The sequence below is a fragment of the Colletes gigas genome, unplaced genomic scaffold (assembly GCF_013123115.1).
Source record: "Colletes gigas isolate AHSC1104 unplaced genomic scaffold, ASM1312311v1 Colletes_gigas_Sc00009, whole genome shotgun sequence".
Taxonomy (NCBI): domain Eukaryota; kingdom Metazoa; phylum Arthropoda; class Insecta; order Hymenoptera; family Colletidae; genus Colletes; species Colletes gigas.
The window spans coordinates 1675623-1695316 of NW_025106638.1; the positions used below are offsets into that span (position 1 = coordinate 1675623).

The 19694-nt window shown below is 38.9% G+C and overlaps 1 protein-coding gene across 1 annotated transcript in view; it reads right to left on the bottom strand.

Moving 5' to 3' along the window:
- LOC122397169 overlaps positions 1 to 19694 on the bottom strand; it is a 327986-nt gene that overhangs the window by 19805 nt on the left and 288487 nt on the right. Inside the window, exons 7-9 of the mRNA XM_043396122.1 lie at positions 18670 to 18930; positions 17428 to 17646; positions 13673 to 13913 (exon numbers count right to left, since the gene is read on the bottom strand). Of these exons, the coding sequence (XP_043252057.1) occupies positions 13673 to 13913; positions 17428 to 17646; positions 18670 to 18930 (721 nt within the window). The remainder of the gene's footprint in view (positions 1 to 13672; positions 13914 to 17427; positions 17647 to 18669; positions 18931 to 19694) is intronic.

Consider the following 19694-nt stretch of genomic DNA (forward strand, 5'->3'; position numbering starts at 1 on the left):
ACACCTTGCTGCACTATTGGCCCGACATCGAACACGAAATGAAATGGAAACGTTTCGGTTGCTACTAATTATTTCGAAAGGGTCATTGTCGGTAATGTTAAATCAGCTTTGTATTTGCAAACCTACGATTTCACCAAAAATTCGATGAGTACTTTCGGGACCAACCGTGCTCCGACTGCTTCGAGTTTTCTTCTACATTACGAATGCATGAATAAATTCGTACGAGTCACGTTGGGTTATCATATCGATAGTGTCTATATGTATATTTTTCCTGAAGTCCCTGGTAAGCTGACCACTTGAAATCCCAACGAGAATTGCCATCGACGTTTAAAACAACATTCGCGACTCGTCATTATCGGATTATCGACTTGCATCGAGCGGTTCGATTTAATCACAACCGGGCGCCCCAGTCCACCGTACGTTCCCTCTCGATTCACTTTTGCGACGCTGTCGGTCCGTTTCACGCCAATTTCCGACGGAATGTTTAACATTCATAGGATCAAGGGTCTCGGTTACATCTGCGTTAACGGAATTTTATTGCGATCGTATCGCGACCCGTGGAAATTATCTTGATCAATGGAAGATGTATAAAATTTCGAACACTTTTAAAAAGAGATCTTGTTCGATCAACCTAAATATGACGACCTACAACGAGAAATTATTCGCTTTCGTAACGAAACGATGCAAATAATAATTATTATAATGGCAACAAGGACAGAGATATAACTAGCGCCCGGATTGGTAAGTTACTAGGCCGCAGAAAATTCAGTTTCGCGGAATCGTGTCCCAGAGTATCTCGTTCGCGTGTCTGCAAATTGATTTTGTGGTTCCCAGCATTTTCCGGAATCGGGCGGGACTCTTTTAAGGGAATTGAAAAATCGAAGCGATGGTGGGGAGAAGGACTTCGTGCGGGAAATACGAAGTCGAGGCTTTTGCAATAAGCAGTGAATATCGAGACTTCGGGTATTCCGCAGCTTTCGTTTCTATGTAATTTAGAAGACGATTTGTATATTTCTGTCAACTGTATTCCGCCGCTCGTGCCTCGGAGGGAAGATCTTTGAATACATCTAGCGTTGTTATGAAACATGCGAGTCGAGTATCTTGTTATCGCGTGGAGAATACTAGGGAATGAGATTGAGCCGTTCGGATCTATTTTGCGTTTTGAGATCGTGAATTTTTATAAAACTGCCTTCGATGAATTAAAATAACGAGTAAAAAATAAAAGTATTTTTCTCCGTGAACAATCATTTCTGTTGTTCTTTTTTTAATAGGCGGTTTGTTGCTATTATTCGCGAATATACGAATTATACAACGTGGCGACAACTCTTTTACTTGCCACTAGAGGGCTACGCTTTTGTCTCTCGCGCAAGCGCTCGACCAACCCTTTCGTTCCTATATACAGGGTGTTCAGCCTTTAGGGAAAATAAGACGAAAATCAAGAATACTAATTTGTTGATGAAGGGAGGCTTCGTTAAAAAGTTATTAACGTTTAAAGTTCCGCCAGTACTGAATTTTTTTCTAGAAAGTGGATAGGATTTTTGGGGTTGGTCTATTCACCAAAAATGATTGCAATTGACCCCCGCAATCGAAAATAATTTTTCCAGAACGATTTGAAATTTTTTAATTTCGTCGAAAAATTTTACAATTTCTCAAATTTTTTTTTCGAAAGTGGGTAGGATTTCGAGGGTAAGTCTAATGATCAAAAACTATTCTAATTGACCCCTGAAACCGAAAATAATTTTTCCAGAACGATTGGAAATTTTTTTTTGCAGTAAAATTTCAGGGAAAGATGTCAATGTATGGTCAGACATTACATTTTCGGTAAGGAATTTTTTTCTCGAAAGTGTGTAGGATTTCGGTGGTATGTCTATTGACAAAAAATGATTGTAATTGAAAGTGGGTAGGATTTCAGGGGTATATGTATGCACCAAAAATGATTGTAATTGACCCCCGCAACCAAAAATAATTTTTTCAGAATGATTTGAAATTTTTTAATAACTTTTTAATGAAGCCTCAGCCGAGAAATTGATATCCTTGATGTTTGTGTTATTTTGGCTTCTAAAATCTCCCATTAAAATTTTTCCCAGAGGTGGTTGAACACCCCGTGTACCCGCATCGTCTACGGCAGGATCTGCTAGGATTGCCTTACTAATGAGTCCGTTAACAGACCAGAACAAAACAATGTTAGTAGTTTCAGATATGCAAAATTGGTGCATAACAAACGTGTTAAAATAACGTTCGCGTGAAACAAGCATGAAATTTATATTACTAATAGAGCGAAGTAATCTGATATCGTAAATTTAACAAAAGGAATTTCTTTCGTTCGCTACAGTATCCGAAACGCTCGTTGGTATTTACCTGGCGGCTCCTCGCGATCGTAGTTGAAAAAAACTGTGGGTTTCACTTGCACGAGTCAGGTGGATGTACCTGTATGGCAGTTTCGAAATTCCAGTAGAAAGATTCCAGTCACGTAGTTCGCCGGTAATATACGAGGGACGCCGTTCATCCCCGTCCCAGCCATCGACCAGACTCCTCAACAGGGTTAAGAAGCGAACGTATGTAGCACAAGGAGGGGACGGTTGGTTGGGGTTCATCTCCGGCACGAAGTAAACAAGCGTGACTCTTCCTGTCGACGGAGATCGACTTGGCTAGAAGTTGGACGTTCCGGCGGCCAATCGGCCGGAAAATTGCTCGTTGACTAGAGATCTAGCAACCGGAAGTGCACCACTCGTATCCAGACCGATGCACTGGCCGCCGCGGCGATGAAATTATCCACCGTGTGTATCGCCATATCCTGACCCTAATTCGGATCCTCCATTCCGCCGTGTTCCACTTAATCGACGTACGTTTCAAAGATACGATCAACAATTTATGAATAAGTATCAATTCAACGATAACACCGATCGATCGTACAACATTCTTGACGATATTTTCAGCGCGGTTTCCTGTTTCTTCCTTTGTATTTATAATACTTTTTTATCTTTAAGAGAATTCTTCATTTTTTACATTTTCATGATTTATACAACAAAAAGAATTGAAAAAAGAAAATTATTTTTTGTACTTTATGAATATCTTCATATGTCATTGATAGTTTTCTAGAAAAAAATTATACAATAGTCATGTGTTTGCATTGATGTTACGTGAGAAACCCCCCTTAAGGCGCTGTACACAATTTTGCTGTACCACGGTGACCAAAATTTTTTATACTACCACCTTGGAGCAAACTGATTTATTTCATCAATTTTTCTACGGAGTACCACAATATTAATTGTCGATCCATTTAATGGACAAAGTTTCGTGACAGTATCGAACGACTTTAAACGCGAGCAACTCGAAAAATATTGAGTTTCCGGACCCTATAATGGCGCGACAAAAATCCCCAGCTATCAGAGACGAACAAAACAAGGAGTTTCGGAGTTGTGGAAAATCAATGTTATCGATTGTATGCGTCGGAAGGCTGAACAAAATGAGAATGGCGAAATTTTTTTAATCAACGACAGAGAGATTCTGGTTCCCTATCTTCCAGTCGAAGATTGAAACGCGTATCGGAATACGATATCGGTCCGAACTGTAATATCTATGTGCCTTTTCCCTGCTCGCGGAGTAAGTAATAAAGTTATAGCCTGTACACGTGTAACGCGATGCTCATTGTGCCGGATGAGGACGGAACAATGAATTAAAATAGAAACGAGAGACGAGAGGCCGATGGGGGACTCGGGGCGAAAATTAAACGCGACAACGGGCGCGTGTGCAACCGTCGTAGGTGAAAATGCAAGTGCATAGTGCACTCTGTCCCTGCATTCTCCGGAAGAAAATATTCGGACAGTACACACGGTAAGGAGCAAAAACTGAACACGCGAAACAGCTGTCTAAACATTTTTTACGATCCCCGCGAGTAACGTTTCTTACCGCGAAAACATATTTTTTCGGAATTTTTCTAGCTTACGATCGTTTGCCGGGAATAACAAAAATATCAAGCTCGCTGAAACTACAATGAATTTTTATCAATTTAGCTATTCGATCGAGTACCGTTAAAAATTTAGAAAATTTCCGATATTTCCTTCCGCATTGTTCCGCTGTTTTAGGAACGGTTCAAATTTCATAGTTCGGAACAAATATTAAATTCCTGGTTCGAACGTTGGCCGGGAACTAGCGAGAAAGATTAAACGCCGAGCGGAAAGCATATTTTCTTCGACTCCATTGGTCGTTAAAAATGATGAAACGCACTGACGGTCGATACGGAGTTATTGGATTTAAAAAAAGAGTCGGTGTAAATATTCCCGTAGCGAGATATCGATATGGCGTCGTTCGATCAGAAACGTGCCGGTTCGCTCTAACTGGCGCAACAGGAGAGAAACGTGTTCTTATCGAAAAGAAATGTTCTTATCGTGACTATATATCGTGTCGAATACCATAGTACACCGCATAAAACTTCCGTTCGATTCAACGCGATCGCGAACACGAAACGACCCGGAGAATCCATTTTCCCCGTTGTGTTCGCTTTCGACGTTGTTGCGTGTCCCACATCCGACTTTCGTTGCACTCGCGTTTTCGAATAAAATTTACGAACTGTGTGTGGATGTATTTCCGACAGTGCACAGTGGTAAGGGACGCAATCAATTTTCAAATTCTATATTTGAAAATAATTGGGTCGATTGCCACGGTGGTCACAGGTGAACGACACTTTCAACTTAAAACGTGTTGCAATATTATATGCAATTGGACAACTCTAATATTTGTAAAATTGTAAATAATGCTACTTTAATTTGGAATATTGCGAAATAAGGAATATTGATATTAAGTGGTAATAGTCCATGTATGGCCAGCCAAAGACTTCGTTTACAATTTTCGAGTATACCTGCCCTTTTAGAACTTTTCCTTAATTTAAAAATTCTCACAATGTAACATATACATCAATCACGAAGTTTAAAGGAGAAAGAATTATCTTAGATGTCATTCTAAGCGTGTACAAAACCAGTAAAATCTATTTTTCGTTATTCAGCTTGGATGTTGGCCGAACTTACAACGTGTTGCAATATTATTTAGAATGGGAGAATCCTAATAGCTATTGTGTGAACTTTTGGGAGAAGGAATATTGATATTAAGTGGTAATAGTCCATGTATGGCCAGCCAAAGACTTCGTTTACAATTTTCGAGTATACCTGCCCTTTTAGAACTTTTCCTTAATTTAAAAATTCTCACAATGTAACATATACATCAATCACGAAGTTTAAAGGAGAAAGAATTATCTTAGATGTCATTCTAAGCGTGTACAAAACCTGTAAAATCTATTTTTCGTTATTCAGCTTGAATGTTGGCCGAACTTACAACGTGTTGCAATATTATTTAGAATGGGAGAATCCTAATAGCTATTGTGTGAACTTTTGGGAGAAGGAATATTGATATTAAGTGGTAATAGTCCATGTATGGCCAGCCAAAGACTTCGTTTACAATTTTCGAGTATACCTGCCCTTTTAGAACTTTTCCTTAATTTAAAAATTCTCACAATGTAACATACACATCAATCACGAACTGTGAAGGAGAAAGAATTATCTTAGATGTCCTTCTAAGCGTGTACAAAACCTGTAAAATCTATTTTTCGTTATTCAGCTTGGATGTTGGCCGAACTTACAACGTGTTGCAATATTATTTAGAATGGGAGAATCCTAATAGCTATTGTGTGAACTTTTGGGAGAAGGAATATTGATATTAAGTGGTAATAGTCCATGTATGGCCAGCCAAAGACTTCGTTTACAATTTTCGAGTATACCTGCTGTTTTAGAACTTTTCCTTACTTTAAAAATTCTCACGATGTAACATACACATCAATCACGAACTTTAAAGGAGAAAGAATTATCTTAGATGTCATTCTAAGCGTGTACAAAACCAGTAAAATCTATTTTTCGTTATTCAGCTTAGATGTTGGCCGAACTTACAACGTGTTGCAATATTACTTAGAATGGGAGAATCCTAATAGCTATTGTGTGAACTTTTGGGAGAAGGAATATTGATATTAAGTGGTAATAGTCCATGTATGGCCATCCAAAGACTTCGTTTACAATTTTCGAGTATACCTGCTGTTTTAGAACTTTTCCTTACTTTAAAAATTCTCACGATGTAACATACACATCAATCACGAACTGTGAAGGAGAAAGAATTATCTTAGATGTCCTTCTAAGCGTGTACAAAACCTGTAAAATCTATTTTTCGTTATTCAGCTTGGATGTTGGCCGAACTTACAACGTGTTGCAATATTACTTAGAATGGGAGAATCCTAATAGCTATTGTGTGAACTTTTGGGACAAGAAATATTGATATTAAGTGGTCACCGGTGACCGGCACTTTGAACTTACAATCTGTTACAATATTACAATTTGTAATTGGAGAACCCTAATATTTGTAAAATTGTAAATAATGCTACTTTAATTTGGAATATTGTGAAATAACGCATGAGATCCAGAGCTTATTAACACGTTGATTGCCATGATGGTCACCGGTGACCGGCACTTTGAACTTACTATGTGTTACAATATTACAATTTGCAATTGGAGAACCCTAATATTTGTAAAATTGCGAATGACGCTACTTTAATTTGGAATTTTATAAAATAATGCTTGAGATATTGAGCTTATTAACACGCTGACTGCCACGGTGGTCACCGGTGACCGTCACTTTGAATTTTCAATGCGTTGCAATATTGTTTACAAGAACTCTAATGAAATATTGTAAAATAACATATCCATAAATGTTGAGGACACCTTTGGACATGAAAAATGGCGATCAACGTGTTAAAAATGAAACGGCCATTGCCATGGACGATCTAATTTTAACACCAAAATTATTTAGGAAGTTCTTCCAAACAGTGGAGGCTTCATCCTGCAGTATTCAAAGTATCAAGGAGGAATGGCTACCAAAGTTGAAGTTAATCTTGCAAAATGATGAAACTGCCACTTAAAACTAGGAAACCGGATGCCCAGTGAGTCTCAGTGATTCGAAATCACCGAGGCTCGCGCGAGGACGAGCCTTTACGCGCTTCCCGCAACATCCGCCTCTGGCTGATTGCTATACTTTCCTCGGATTTTACGGGCGCCACGTACTTTCTTGTAGATTGAATCGCCGATAGTCCCTTTTCCATTTTTATTCCCGCTGCGTCTCGCATACCAAGGAACCCTCCGCAATTCCAGCCCGCGATATAAAACCGGAAGATCGTTATACGCGACTTGAACACTGTCCAGAATAGTGATTGCAAATCATAGAACCTCTTTAATTACAACCTTTATACGTCTTGGTCACTGTTTACAAGATCTTTACATTATTCATGTCATTGCATCAAACAAATTCAACATAATTTGTTAAAAAATAACATTTACGCGTTCTGCAATTTTAAATATGGAATCCGACATCCGTAAAATTGACGACTTTCGTAAATATAGTGTTAATGCACGGAATTGCCAGTGAAAACAATGGCGAATGGTTCAGCGGTAAATCGGTTTTTTGAGTGAAAAAAAAACCATCTTCGGCCCGACATCGCGGACGAATTCATAAATCGATGAGCGCTACGAGCAGAGTAGATACTTTGCACGGGAACAAAGCCGTGGATATATCGGACCGTACGGAAAAAAGCTAAAAAAAAAAAAGAAAAAAAGGATCTTCCCTCGGTATACGGTGAAACAAAGTGAAACGAGAATCGGCGTGGAAATAGAACAAGTTGCTGGCGTGCTGCGCGCTCGCGTATTTGCCCAGACACACGGTCGATTATGCTTAAACATCTGTGTTCGGGCTGTGTGTGTACGCGAGCGTGACCGTTTCATTTTGTAGACATCTTCCGCGCCCGGACAAAGTGGGAGTATTTACGGGCCAGGTGACTCGTAACTCGTTCCTTTCCCTCCGTCCCTCCGCCCCTTCTTGTTTTGGATCCAATGGACCGGACAATATGCATAAACAGAAGCTTTGATCAAGTGCATCGACCGTTTGATACCGTTGAACCAGTTTGGCGGAAGCGTTTTTAATAAAGCTCGAAAGCAGGTTTCGTTATTAGACACAACCACTCGTCGCTCTCGAAGGGTGTGGCTGACGCTTCTCAGGGGAATCGAAAACTCATTTTTTCCGATTTGTTCGATAGTAGTCATTGTCTGTTAATGCAAAGCAGGATTAAAAAACAGTTGTAATATCGATTTCGGTTGTTGAGAATCGCAAAAAACTGTTTGAGCTCAGAATCCGCGAACGAAAGATTGGAAGATGGTAGGGGCTGGTCCAGAGAGGAATAATTCCCATTTAAAAATTAAATTTTTGCCTCAGGTTGTTTGATAATACTATGGCGTCGCCTCCGATGCTCGCCACCAGAGGGATCGGGCTCTCACAAGCGCTCGACGAGTTCCTACCCGTCGCGAATCAGCGCCACAATACCATAAAACCGTTTACGAAATAGCATGCTTCCACTCCGTCCATTCCATTCGTATTTTAGATGTTACAATTAAATTTTTGGTTATTATTACGAGTAATTTGACAAAATTTCAGATACTAATTTTCAAGAAGAGTGGTTGTCCAAAAGAGTTCGCGACTGAAGAGGGTAACGATGCTCGACACAATATTGCATAGTGAACCATTTAAATTCTCGGTGTCTATCAGCGATCTTTTGAAAATTCTAAAGGATTAAAAGCCAGGAAACTACGTTGAAATTGTCAAAGGGACGACGACTAAATACACCGAAGCACCACGAACGACGAAGCGGAACACGCTCCGTTATCGTCGAGCGTTTTGCATAAATTATTTCGAAGCTCGCGGAGGAGGTCGATGGGACGAGTTGGATCGAGCAACCGGGAGAAACTGATCGCGCAATAAATCTCGTAGAGCTCTGTTTCGACGGCCAAGGAACGACAGTCTTAGCAAGACAGAGGCCGGAGGGGAGGGGGAGCGACCGGGAAGGAGAGAAAAATGAATTTACAATGATTTACTTCGAGGACATCGTCCTTGCCGCTGGTTATTATACATATACGTAGATCCCGTGACGGGAAGCCATTTTTCACGACGTCCCCGAGGAATACTTACGGCCGGCCGGTGTTTTAATCGATCTGTAAATAGCTGGCGGATCAGCGGCTCGAACGGTGGCCTCGTTTCAACGCCGGACATTGTAAATAGTAATTAGAACGAACTCACGGCCCCGTAACCTATTCGAAAATAATTTTTAAAGTAGACTTACAGGATCGAGAAGATAACGAAAAATTTCAGCGTGTAAGAAATTGAATAGTTTCGATGGAGGATGTTAAATAATGCTTGTTTTTGGCATCACGTGGGATCTATTAGAGTGTTTTTCATGGACAACGATGGGAAAATTGTCAAAAATGCGTTCAAAGTATGAATATGATGGTAATCGAACTTCCGTATATTTTACATTTCGTTGTCTTCTTCTTCGGATGTCGAACCGAAAATAATTAGCAAGAAACTCAGTGGGCAGATGAATTGAAGCTTGAAATCGAGCGAATCCAAAGTACCATGTAATGATTGCTACGTGGGAACAGCACGCGTTTTACTTCAATTAATACATACACAAAGTATTTTAAGCTGTTTGAATGTTGTAAATGCAGTTTCGTTTTCGGTAAAATGGTGTTAATTGGTTTCACGTCAATCTGGTATTTATGAAAATTAATATTATGTGATGGTATTGCAACTTGGAATTCAAAATCTCCGCTGTTATTTACACAGTCGGGCGTACTAACCAGGTACTTGCTTCATTTGATATGTTCTACGTGCGTAGATCTTTGTAACTTAACACTAACCCTACCGGCACTTCGTGTATACCCATTCCATGCCATGATCGGGCAAATGACTTTCTTTTTCTCTTTTACGAGGCAACGTATTTCTAATTTTCGCATTATATGTATAGAAAGTAATGTTTTGAAATTTATTCGTAAGATATCCTTCTCTTTTATGTCGCACATTTTTTCTTAAACGTGCATTAATACTTTAATAGTATTAGTAAATTATTAATTTTCATCGGATAGAAGATAAAATGCTCTTAAAAACAAGTTCTTTCAAGTCGATACCGTAGTTAATTCCAGAGAAAAGAATTATTTACGAAAAAGTATAGTAAAAGAATAGTAATTATGTAAACACCCTGTATACAAACTAAAATTCATTTTCAATTAAATAAACAATTTATAGTCCAGTTTTATCCCATTCCAGTATGATCAATGTTGCTGAAACTACTTTGGGTATGTAGTGTCAAAGTAAACGTGAAAATAAACATAGAAGACAGCAAAAATTATAGTAGCTGGTATAGTCATTCGATAGAGGATGCAATCCCCTTTAAAATGAGCGTTCGAACAAGTCAATAGCTCAATTAGTTCCGGAGATATAGCGATTTTAGTTTCAAGTCGATGCGATGGCTAGTTACGGAGATATAAGGGTCCGAAGCGTTTGTTTACTTTCTTACTACGGCCTTGTCAAGGTCGTTGACCGGCACGTGACTCGGAGAAACTAGGTCACTCGGCCACTCAGTCACGAGTCACGTACGAGAAAGAGAGGTCCGGCGCGACGTGTCAGACGGAGACAGAGATAGTCGAATTAGAAAAATTACCCCTTTACATAAATTACGATATCTCGAAAACGGGAAGTCGGATCGCCAAAATCCAAAAGCCATTTCAAAGGGGAAGGTTCACCGCTTCCAACGATGGCTCAATAATGCATAAAACACTAATAGTTTCGGAACTGTACGCGTCTGAAGTTTTAGTATTTTTAATACGCGTTGTTAGACTGTTTTAAGACAGTGGAAACTGAAGATTCTCTCCTTTCGTCATTGCTATATGTATATTTTCTATTTACATCGGAAGCTAACCAGAATTTGATACCAAATTTCGTCCAGTTTTTTACAAAAAAATATAAATCATTCAACCGGTCATTTGTTTAGTGTTATTCTAATGGAAAATTCTAATTCTGTAACTTTTGTACGTTGTAGCTCTTATCTTGAGTTCCATGTAAACTGCACTATACGATCCTTGCCATAAACATATTCCCTATACGTCGCGACGGTGAGAAGTTGAGATGTAAGCAAGAGTTAGAGTAAAAAAAGAAAACAGATCTGGCTGTTTTAGTTAAAATATCTCTTTCCTTCGATTCTTTACAATTTCTATTTATTCTAATTATTTCTAAAACTCTTCGATACTGTCGATTAAGATCATTTGAACCGGGCGATATTTCCCTTGCGGATTGTAGCTTTCGATACTCCGTGATGGAAACTCGGCAATCACTAACAGTTGAATCGAAATTCATTACAAAATATCAATATATTCTCGAAGTAATCAAAGGACGCATAAAAAATCGTTAAATATTTCGAGGATAGTTCGATATCCGAAGAAAACGACGAAATGTAAAATATACGTAAGTTCGATTATCATCATTCGAACTCATTTTTGCGATGACATTATTTGTTCCTCGGTAAACGCTCTAAAAGATTCACGAGACTAGTCAACATTTTCTTTCTCTCGTCAACGCGCCGATCGAACGTAATTAAATTCACGCGCTAATTGTCATCGACTGAACTTCGTTCGATGTAATGCCCGGTGAAATTACATTTTACATCACTTAGAGCGGCGCTGGATTCATTTCCTTCCCGTTATTTAATAAGACCGAAACAAAAGAAGACGTCGTCCGTTTCTCTCGTCTCTTACCGTACTATCGTTCTTTCTGTAACAGGGAGAACCTTTTTCTCTTCTTATTTCGCGAAATCTTCCAGCCTGATCTCCTTGCGCTTTAATATACCCACGATTAAGCGGCAGCTCGCGACTTTATGAGAACCACCATGCAAGAGTTAACCCCCCCGTTTCCGCCCCCGCAGCCCTTTCGTGTGTGGAGCCACTCACGAACGTGGGAGGGGGTATTCTTTTATATCTTCTGCAGCAGATTTCGCGAATTCATACTTTCCCGACGGATGGAGAAAAGAGCCAGGCAGGAAAATGTCACCGGGGAATTGAAGAAGATCGTCGAATCCAGCCACGAGGTGTTCACTCGACCAAAACGAATAGAAACTATACGTTTTAATATGGTTTACCGTATCAAGCGCGGTACGTACGTGGTTCTGGCGTTACGCGGAACTTTAAAGCGCTATAACTCGCAAAGAAAACACTCGCGTTGGCTTTGTATCATCAATACGATTAGTGCAGAGCCGGGGCCAACCCATTTCAGGGGGTGCCCCGTATATTGACATTCCGACCTGCGTTCTCGTGCGGAAATGAACAGCGAAACTGGATGTTCTCCGTGTTTAATCTGGTGCACGCTGTTTATTTATGCGAGTCAGAGTGTCTTCGGTACGCAATGAACGGATTATCGCGGCATACCGCCACGATTACACGCGATGTGTCCCTACCCGCTCGTGTGCAACGAAGTTGGGCAAATTTTATTACCGGCAAAGGTTAAAGAATAATTAATACACACTGTTGGACAAACGCGTACGCTTGCTTACAGAAAACAATTCAATTGATAGAAAATTATGGCGAAACAAGGCTTTCGTCTGGGGATTTTGGTAATTTTTTTCCCGCCAACTTGTTCCCACCCTAGTGTGAAATGTTGTAAAACCACGTGACTTGAATATTTAATGTAGCTGATATTAAATTTAAAATCGTATGAAGGTTCGAACGACCCAAGAGGCAAATTTGAATCGTGTCTGGACTGATCTTTTTAATGATTTTTGGAACAGGAGTTGGAGTGATAGCGTAGAATGCCCGTAGATTTCGCTGGAAGACGTTGAAGCTGAGATAAGACGTTCGTAGGGCACGAATGACACGATATTCAGGAGTACTGGTGACACAATGTGGATGTGAAACTGCACGTAGATTAGGGTGAGTCAATTACTGATATAACGGGATACAGAATGTGAACAGATTATGAACTTTGGAATTAGACGCGTAGAACATGTCAAAACTATCGAACTTGGATTTTGCCAGGCGTTCCAATTTCTTCAGAACTTTTGCACGTCGATTCGACTAAACATTCGAACTTGTTGGGGCTCGAAAATTAAAAATAAGTAAAATATTTGATACAGTGGCAACAGCTTTCGGAGCTTTTGAAAAAAATTCGTATAAGAATGTAGGATGTCGAGTGCTCAGCTGTCAACACTTATCGAAAGTTTCAAGACTTCTATATTATATTTGCAGTGACTCTATTTACTATAGAAATTCGGAACATTAGTAAAATGAATTTGAAAGTATTTTAAGAAAACGATTAAGCTGTGACTCATAGTTCCTTTTTGCAATTTTATACATAAATACATAATAAAATTTGACGACTATCAATTTTTTAACGGTTCTCTAAAGGTGTAGAATCTCATCTTTAGTTGATCAACTTAGAACTCCTATAAACTGGTGACCCACACGACTCATCAAATTTAAAGTATGTATATTGTAGATGCTACGATATTAAGTGTGTCAAATGTGTTTGTTGAATTCACGAACGATGGTTCTCAGAAGATTTGTCACGTTGCAAGGCTAAACGTATCTACTGATCACTTATCTCGGAATATGTTCATATTATTTTACAGTTCACAGAAGATTTTGTATATTCTATCGTTAATAGGGGATTGAAATGCCGACTATAGAAATCTTCATTGGCCTTTGATCTGATTTCTAACAGGAAATTACAGTTTCTGATCGAAACGAATAGTAAAAATTGAACGACTCACCAGTCGACGGTGGCCCTTGCGATGTACATCACCTGGTTCGCCGTGTCAACATTCAGGCGGCTATAATAATGTACATCGTTGATGGGAACAATGGTGTGACAAACGAGACGGGTTTCCTTCCGATCGAGTATCGTCAGATTGTAAGACGACGTCACGAGTCGAGACGCTATTCGATCCAAACCCAACCATAATTTATTGTCTACCACCCAGGATGGATACGTGCAGTTTATTGGCCGATATTCTGAAAAGAAAATTACAAATTATCGTTATGTGCAGGCTTAACATAGTAAAATTAAAATTATAGCAAGCCACGAAAGAGCTAGTCATTTTAAATACCTTTTCTCTGAAGATAAAGGAAGTTTAGAATATCTCCATTTAAAATAGTTCGAACAAATGTTGAAAATTATACAGTTCTGGATTAGTATTTTAATTTTAAGCTATCATGTGACCTTTTGGGACAGGGAATATTGATAGTAAGTGATAATAGCCTATGTATGGTCAGCCAAAGATTTCTTTTACAATTTTTGAGTATATCTATTATTTTAGGATTTTTTCTTAATTTACAAATACTCAGTGAAGGAGAAAGAATTATCTTAGATATAATTCTAAGCGTGTACAAAACCTGTAGAATCTATTATTCGTTATTCAGCGTAAGTGTTACGTTCTAACTGTAATTGGAGGTATAAATTCGAATTAATTTCATGGAATATTCTCTGCAAATTGAACTCGAAGTATAGGAATTTCTATCGCGATAAATATCCCAGATTTTATAATACACGCGGAATGCAATGATCACCCATAATCGTGTGTCAGCTTTGTCGTCTGCAAATGGTTATCGGTGTCGATGGTTGACTGCTTCGCGGCTATCAATCACTGTACAAGAATTAATGGTCCGTTAAAAATGCACAGGCGCCGAAGTATGCAGTGTGTTAAAAGGTAATCGGTGTATCGATCGAACACGCAATTTTCGTTAATCCGCGAACGCTTGCCTGAATTATTGTCCGACAAAAAAAGAATAGAATGTGCGCGCAGGATGAAGAAACAAACTATATCAAAGCACGCTGCGTGGAAGTTCCGCTACCAAATGTAACCCAGGACTTGTAATAGAAATCAGACAACCGAGAAATCAAGCACACGGACGAATCCAATTAGTTCGCGAGCAGTGTCTCGAACGTCTCGTCCCCCGATAGTAATTTTTATTCGATTTGACGGACATTTCTATGCGGGCGGTTTAACGACCGCGGCGTAGAATAAACGGTAAAAGCAATCAAAATCGCGAACATTCCCGCGGGACTCGTACGCTAAAATTCCATTCTGTCCGGATCGGAGACCGGCTAAAGATTCAGTTCGAGAGTCGAACGTTCGATAAAATCAATCCCAAGAATGTCTGGCGTCGATCCGACGGCTCGAGCTATCACCTCAATTTGGTTAACCGTGGTGGCAGCGCCAGAATCATCGCAATCTAGTAAGGATACGTGTAGCTATGCGGAGCCATGGAATACTCCAAGTACCTGACGTAGACTGCCGCCTGGCCTCGATAGCATGCGGAGCAAGAATCCGAGTTAGTGTCCACAGACACCCTCATAGTTTACGTGTTCTCGTTCTTCGGGGCTGTTCCCGTAGCGCGTCGCGGTTTCCATCATACCAAGATGCGCGTCCGTTCGACGATCTATAGTGTCAAGTTGATTCGAATTCATCGACGGTATCCAGATCGTTCGGAATTTCGCGATACATACATACGTCTCGAAACCGAGTACGACTTGCAGTGGTAACGGAGCAATGTCGAAGATTGTGCACGTACAAAGAATGCAATAAAATTTTAACGATTTACATACTCGTTGATCTTGTTGGTCTCGAACGATACACTGCGGGTCATAACTATAAAACCACCCTAAAATTTTCAATTTTATATATGGACCGTTTATTTTGAAAGTGGTGTAAATCCATTACTGAAAAAAATGAGATATCACGTAATTCATGCTTAATTTAATATAAATTTTTTATGTATAACTAGCCCGTGTTTAATTTCTTACAAATTTCCCATGTTTTGTACAATTTAAAATTGGTCGGTAAATGAAATTGCATAATCATCGATTATGAAAGTGGTGTAAGTCCAATTGACAGAGGTAGGTGGTTTAGCGGATGCGAAAAAAGAATTTTCTGTACACACCACAGGATTATTATGATGTAATAACACAATGTAGAAAACATGATAAATTCATTTTATATGAAATGAAACGAGAGAATTTTGTTTCAATAAAAAATCTTCAAAATGCAATTGAAAAACAGATAAGAAAAAACACTAATGGAGAACAGGTAAATTGGTTGCAAATATGTTGGATGAGGTTTCTCAAAAGTGCACCATACACTATTTGATAGAAAACATCGATGAAGGACAAAGAATTTAAAACTATAAATTTATTACCTACACGTTCTGGAAGACCGCTAAAATTTGAAAAAATCGCCCTGGCGCCTTTGCACCAAGATGCCAGGCCTATTACTTATGAAAAATATAAAGACATCGATCAGTTATTACCTTATATACCTCCGGTGCATCATGCATATTTCGAAACACTGCCACATGCAGAGCATAAGTAAATACTATCGATATCTTGTAATTTGAATAATGTAATTGGCGTCTAAAATTAAAAATACTACTTCTATTTTATGTCGTGTCATTATTTGCAAACAAAACTGGATTAATATGAAGTATATTTTAAGTGATATTTGATTTTTCAAAATTGAAATTAAACGATTTTTATAATTGTCTAATTTTGAAAGTGTTTAGTAAAATATGCTTAAAACAAATTTATATAACCAAATTACATATTGATAAAACAGTAGAAACATTGCCAGACTTCATATAATTTGCCTAAATTTTTTAATTAACATATATGTTAATCTTTAATTTTCTCGAAACAAGAGAAAATGGACTTCACTTTCAAAATAAACGGTCCATATGTCGTAATCCATTAGAAAGTCTTTATTATCGAAATTATGTTGGCCCTAATCGATATGGCGGACACTTCGCTATGATAAACATCATTTTTTCGTACATTTTATGTTAAGTTTTACGAGTATATTTAATTATGTTGAACAAACAGATGTTGATACTAACTGCAATATTTCTTACAGATACATTATCAACGAATACAGTATTTTTTACTAATTTTTTCTTGGGCGTCCCATTTTGCCCCTCGCTAACCAATAATCAAATCGGCTATGCAAGATTAACGATCTATTCTGCTCAACATTAAATGTTTAGACTAATAAAATATGTCTATCAAAGGGAATATAAAAATTCAAAGTATAAGTTACTTTTTCATGCGAAAAAACGTCGAAGAAGTAGGTTTTTGATTTTTGCAACTACGCTGCACCTCACCAAACAATCTAAAAAAATTCAGAGACATGACCTATGACAATACGCGTTTACAGTAATTATAGAAATTCAGTGTCTCGAAAGCTTCGATACAAAATCCGTATTTTTCTATGTTTTTAATTTTTCACACCTAGGATTTGGAATCAAAGAATCGGAAAAAATTCTCAAACACGTATCTCAATAACCACAATGCACCAGATTTTTTACGTAATCAACATACCCGGAAAATAGACGCGATTTCGATAATCTGCATTTTCCCTGTAACTACCCTGCCGAACGAAATAGAGGGTTGAAAGTTGGGGCAGAATATTCGATTCAAGGGCACATTTGATACAGTGGCGACCAATCGTTTATTAAACGCTCTTTCGATACTCACTCTGCTTCATTTTGTACGTTCTGGCAGCATCGTCGACGCTGAAGCCCGTGCATGCAGCGTCCCCGCTTTGCGCCAAATCCCAAGTGTTGTTCGACGTTTGTTCGTAAATGAAACACCTATAGCTGTCTTCGTCGTTCGTTTTTCGTGCCCCGTGCAGCCGTGCCACCAAATTGTGCGTGCTCCCGTCCTTCCACGTGGCTAGACACTCCAACTCCATGTCTGGAAATAAACGAACCACCGAATTACGCCAAGACACCGACAAAAGTTATTTGGAACAACGAATTAAATTCGAGAAATTTCAGCTCCCACTATCGTCTGCTTTTTGTACAGAAATAGTCGCGAATCGATTTCGATTGGAAAGTAGATCATCCAGGAAGGGATCCTTATATTTCTTGGAATTTGTGTGTGTAGGCGTTTCCGTTCGCTGATTACACCGCGATGCATAACCGCGCCAATTACGATGAAAGCTAAATCGTTCGGGATCCCCGTCGAAAATTATGGACGGAAGCATTCTAACTCGTTAATAAACCGTGCACTGTCGAGTAGAATGAGTTATACGCACGCTTTCGTTCCGACCATGATCGTTGAATTTACACGATCGCGGCCGTGATAATCGCAGAAAATAGTTTGGACAAGCGTAACAACAAATAGTAATTGACAGGGGCATTAATCATTTATAACGATACCGGATGGTTTATTGACCGGTGCCTGTCCGCCGTGATATGATAATCAACGTCGCGACTGAATATTATTAACCTGGGGATAAATATTAACGACACGATATGCTCCCTTTTTGACGAACGTGACGCCGTAATTGTGCCTTTTCGTTCTCGAACGGTTAAGTATCGTTAAGTTTTTAGAGACAGTTTGGTTGATTTTTTAAACGCGAATTTATATTCCATAAAATATTTATCCTCGATTAACCCTTTGCCATGCAATGACCAGTCTTACTCGTTACAACTTCTCAATCACATGTTTCACAATTATGAGACTACTTACTCGTCATCAAGCCTTATCTATTAAAATCAACATATTTTTACATTCACGAGGTATTCGTAAAACAAATTTAAACAAAATTAAATAGTACACGTGAAATTAAATCGTACGTCAAGTACGTTAAGGACCGTTTATTTCATTATGTTTATTTGTGATCCGACGATTGACCATTCCTGCGTTTCTTCCTTATTATTTAAGTAATCGTACACGACGAATAGGAATTGTAGAAAATGGAAGAGAACTCACCAATACTTTCGGAAGAACGAACATTGGCGCACGCCTGATATCGCAAAAACAACCGCGATTCTTGGGTGCAAGTCTCCGCGATGGACAATGGCGAATCGCACGTCTGTTCTCCGCTGGTGTAGGCGAATTCTAGAGGTCCTTTGAATGGACACGGCATGGGAGCAGCGCCCGTGCGAAACAATGAAATAAGATTGTCGTCGCTGGTCAACACGCTGCACGTGTCGTGTAGATTGGGCTTCGTCGGCATCGCTATGCAAAAGCCTAAAAGAAATATAAACGAAACGTAACAACGGGGTCGCAAAAATATTAGAACGCTTAGAGATTACGTGGGCGGTGTTTTTGCATAGAAATATCGCTAGATCCGGACGATGTAGAAAAACAATACATCGAGCTTTGCGTTTCGTTATATATGAGCTTAAGGGGCCATTCTACCTTGTAGGCATGAAAAATACGTGTTTCTTTGTGATTTTTTTTTGCGGGTTATTAAAGAGCGATTAATTCCGGATTTTGTAGATACATTTATTATATATTTAGCTATATTTACGAATTTTTGCAACGCATAATATCTATTGATTACGCTGTTTTTGTTGATCATCAAACAACAGTTTTTACGAACGGCACCCGACTGCGTACGTGATATCTTGCGAACAAGTTATTCGAAATCCTAAAACCAACGATATTCTTAATATAGACGAGTGTGGTTATAGCATGAACTAGGATCTTTTCAAAAAAACAAAAAATGGCAAAATGGCAGCTATTTTACGAAAAAATACTGAATATTTTCATATATTTGGTTGCTTTTTTGTTAATAAAAGAAATAGTATTGCATATATCGCAATTATCCTAGTTCATGCTATAGGGAGACCAGTTCTGAAGATACTGTATAAATTTGATGTTGATATCTTGAATAGTTTTTTAGTTATCACGCACGCAGTGCCGAAAAATGTAGTTTCGAGAAAAACAGCTTTAAAGTTTCATGCCCAGTTGTTATACCTGCGCGCGGTACATTTCAACAGGCTATAACT